Below are 3,924 nucleotides of genomic sequence, written 5' to 3' on the forward strand. Positions count from 1 at the left end.
ATAAAGGACATTGAATGGGGTCTCCAGGGCCTAATAAGACTCAAGAAGGAGGTCCACGTGGCTCCCCACCTCTTCAAAAAGAAGTATGGCCCTCTGGCCCTCCCCCCACCGTACATGGCGGGGGTTTGCTGAATGTATGGTAATGAATTATATTACATTAGAAAAACAAGAACTTCACTGAAAAAAACCAAAGGTTAAAGTAATGTAAGTGTGGTAATCTTGTAAATTCACAGAAAAAAAGCCCAAGTATAAAGTAATGTGTTGTCATTAATAATGTTAATTTGAGATGTTATCAGTGATGTCATAAACTATACTATGGAACATTTCACGAGTGATGTAATATGTGAAGTCATAAGCAGTGTATGGCAGAGGTGCAAGTAATAGTTAACTCTGCTAACTGTAACTGGTGACTTTCAATGCTTTCTTTTAGAACAAAATGTTAATTTTTTCGGTGACATATTCACCTCACTATAACGTTACTGTAAACTTGTTTTTTTTCAGTGAGACCCCAAACAGGAGAAACCATAATCTTTGTATGCCTTTTCCTTTGAGCATCAATTAAAGATGCATTGGTGGGTTGACGGAGAGAAATTCCACTGGATGGCATTCTGGTAGGTGAATAGTGATTACCTGATCTGTGATGTATTTGCTGTTAGGGGAAGACTAATTCCAAAACAGAGATTGAAATGGTAGCTTCAAGTCTTGTATTTGTGGAACTGAGTGCAGCTTTGGTTTTGGCTATCGTAGGGTGGTGCTGATCTTGTGACTAGCACCATGAGCGCTGTCGAGTGAGACTTAAGTTGAAGGGGAATTTCAGTAGGGAATTCAAGTTGTTTCTGACTGAGAATTAAAAACAACTGCAGTATTGGCTACCTCTCCTGAAGGAAGCTTGGGAATATTTATATAATGCACAAATATTGTTTCGAAAATGCTGTGATAAAACATACACCAGCATTTCTATGCTTTATGACATTTTGCAAGTGTCCTACGCACATTTTACTGTACATGTTGCAATGTACTTAAATATCCTCATAGAATTAATGTTCTCATGTAAAAAAATAATGGAACTTACTCAACGATGAACGGATATAGGATACTAGAGTTGTTGAGAATCATCAATTGCAGACATCAAAGTTTCAACCCATTGCATTTATTTCCGGAGGACATTGGTCGCTATTCAGGTCAAGGATGAGTTATATGGGCACACAACTTGCTGACTCAATTCCCACCCATATATGTAAATTTACTCACACAAAAGTCTTTGAATAAGTAAATATGTTCAGGGGTGCAAAATTCACAAATGATTTTTCACCCCGACATATATATGTTTGTATTAGCAGGGTACACATATGCACGCTAATATCTTTGTGAATGTGGCCAGAGTATGGTTAAGAGCTCGATATGGTATTGATGAACATGTCAGATATGAAGCAAAATGTTTTGCCTGCACAATGGATTGTAACTGGTGGCTTGCAACGGAACAGTATCCTGTTTCTGAAGAGGGAAGAGAAGTCCACGTACGGGACCTAATATAGGGCTTGGGATGGATTAGGCAGAGTCGTTCATACAACCGGGGTTCAGTTGTGGGGATCTGAGCCTCCCAAGGAGATTGTATAAGGGAAGGAGAGGTAGGGAAAAACATGCTGGCTTACTTTATTGGGATAACGATAATGAGGGATGGAGTGTATATATGACACAGAACTACTGGTGAAAATCCGCATGCTGCAGCCACATGCCTACCATACTTCCGAGCTAGCCGAACAGCGCAACACCGAAGACTCAGAGCTACCAATATGTCTAGAGGTAAGACAACACTCTCTTCTGTTGAAGCACCATGGTTGTACCTTCCAAAGTAACAGGGTGCACGTGTCATTTCTTCAAGAATGAGCGTGTTCTCATTTTTGGGTCTGGCGATATTTACTAACAATCATTGAATGTATTAAGAAGTATAGCTAGACCCTACAAGAATGACCCTCTATATTGTCAGTCCATAGTTGTGCTCTGGGGAGCGGAATGTAATCCTTAAGTAAAGTTGTATTTCGATGCAGGAAAAACATTCCATTTGTTAGGAATGACTTTCTCAACATTCAAAGAGTGTAATGTGCTCATCAAAAATATGAATGGCGCTTACTGCAACCAATGACGGAGGAGATTTGTCCTGCTGACTGTCTAACTGCGTGTTGTGATAAGATCTGTATAACAATGAAAACGATACTGGCAGAAGTAAAGCATCTGTTGGATTAATCTGATGTCTCTTTTGGGAATTTTACAGTCAAACATTTTGTTGCTTTGTTATTTTTTGGGAAAGACCTTTCCTGTAGAAGTATCTATACTAAATTTCTAACAGGCATTTTAAATTAGTCAAATGTGACAAGCCATGGAAAACATTTTCTTTTAAAATCGTGGGTATTGGCAGCTTCAAACCATCTCACCATATTTTATGCTCATTGACTACATGTTATTAAGGAGCTAAATCATTCCTTTTTATTAGTCTCTTTAAACCATGTTTAACATCCTGGTTTCTTAGAGTGTAGATTACTGGATTCAGCATGGGGGTCACCACACTGTACAGAAGGGAGAGCAGCTTGTCTCGCTCCTGCGAGTCGCCTTGCCTGATTCGCAGGTACATGCACATTGTGGAGCCATAGAACAGAGTGACAGAAAAGAGGTGAGAGCCGCATGTAGAGAAGGCCTTATGCCTCCCTTCTGCACTGCTCATCTTGAGGATGGTGCGAAGGATGTTCACATAGGAGAACAATATCAAAGTAAAGGGGAAAATGCCTCCAATCATAGAGCCAATAAACACGCTGACCCCATTCTTGAAAGTGTCAACAGAAGCTTGACTAAGAACTGCTGGCATGTCACAGAAAAAGTGGTTGATAATGTTAGACCCACAATAAGGCAAACTAAAGATGAAGCTGGTGTGTGCAATAGAAACAAGCACTCCCCACGTCCATGAAACAATCATCAGGATAGAACATGTTCTTGGGGTAATTATCACACTGTATCGTAGAGGGTTACAAATGGCGACGTGCCTGTCATATGCCATCACAGCAAGAAACAGGCACTCTGTGACCCCCATAGAAACAAACACAAACATCTGCACAGCACAGCCCACAAATGAAATAATGGAGTTTTTGCGGTGGAAGTCAATTAGAGACTTGGGGACTGTTGAGGAGACGAAAATGACTTCCAAGAAAGATAGATTTCTTAGAAAAAGGTACATTGGTGACTGGAGGGTGTTGTCCACGGATACCAGAAATATGATGATCATATTACCTATCACAGCTGCAAGGTAGGCAAACATGAGGAATACAAACAATGTGATTCGTAGAAAAGAACTCAACTCTGAAAATCCCATCAGGATGAATTCATTGACGTAGGTTTGATTGCCACAGTACATGGTCGTATTACTTCACCTGCACCTAGGAAAAAGATACACAATTAATATACATTTCTCGAAATCTAACATTTTACTTTTAGCTTCAGTAAAATGCTCCTTTATTCTTGTAACTGAAATAATTTGGAAGCATTGCATGCTCAGCCACTGTGAAAGCCATGTGTCATACATAAGTCAGTGAGGGATGAGATCATGATCAACGAGAATTGTTATGCAAGTGAAAAGTTTGTCCTTTCTCAATTTATATATTTATGAGTAGAAAATGCAGAACCTTGGAATCGCATTTGCTTTTGCAGTTTATTACTTGTGATATAAAGTCGAGAGACCCTAAACCAATCCTACACTACTTTGCTGCGTCTACTCTCACTGGGTTGATATTACAAAAGAGTATTTTGCTATAAGAAAGACAGCACATTGCAAAGGATAAGTTCACATATTTTGCATTCTGGCATTTCCCGTAGTATGGAAGCAAGATCAGAATTGTTCTTGTCCCTTAAGAGGCAGTGTAGCCGCAAAGTTAAGCC

At 39.7% G+C, this 3,924-nt stretch overlaps 1 protein-coding gene across 1 annotated transcript; it reads right to left on the minus strand.

Moving 5' to 3' along the window:
• Positions 1–2,461: 2,461 nt before the first annotated feature.
• LOC144752733 (olfactory receptor 2D3-like) lies at positions 2,462–3,403 on the minus strand. The gene has a single exon (XM_078640593.1). It carries the CDS (start codon positions 3,401–3,403, stop codon positions 2,462–2,464), a length of 942 nt encoding a protein of 313 aa, XP_078496719.1.
• Positions 3,404–3,924: the final 521 nt, after the last annotated feature.

Source organism: Lissotriton helveticus, chromosome 5_1 (assembly GCF_964261635.1).
Source record: "Lissotriton helveticus chromosome 5_1, aLisHel1.1, whole genome shotgun sequence".
NCBI lineage: Eukaryota > Metazoa > Chordata > Amphibia > Caudata > Salamandridae > Lissotriton > Lissotriton helveticus.

Bases quoted from the DNA above. Each gene is read 5' to 3' on its own strand.
- LOC144752733 (XM_078640593.1), bottom strand. From the start codon at position 3,403: ATGTACTGTGGCAATCAAACCTACGTCAATGAATTCATCCTGATGGGA.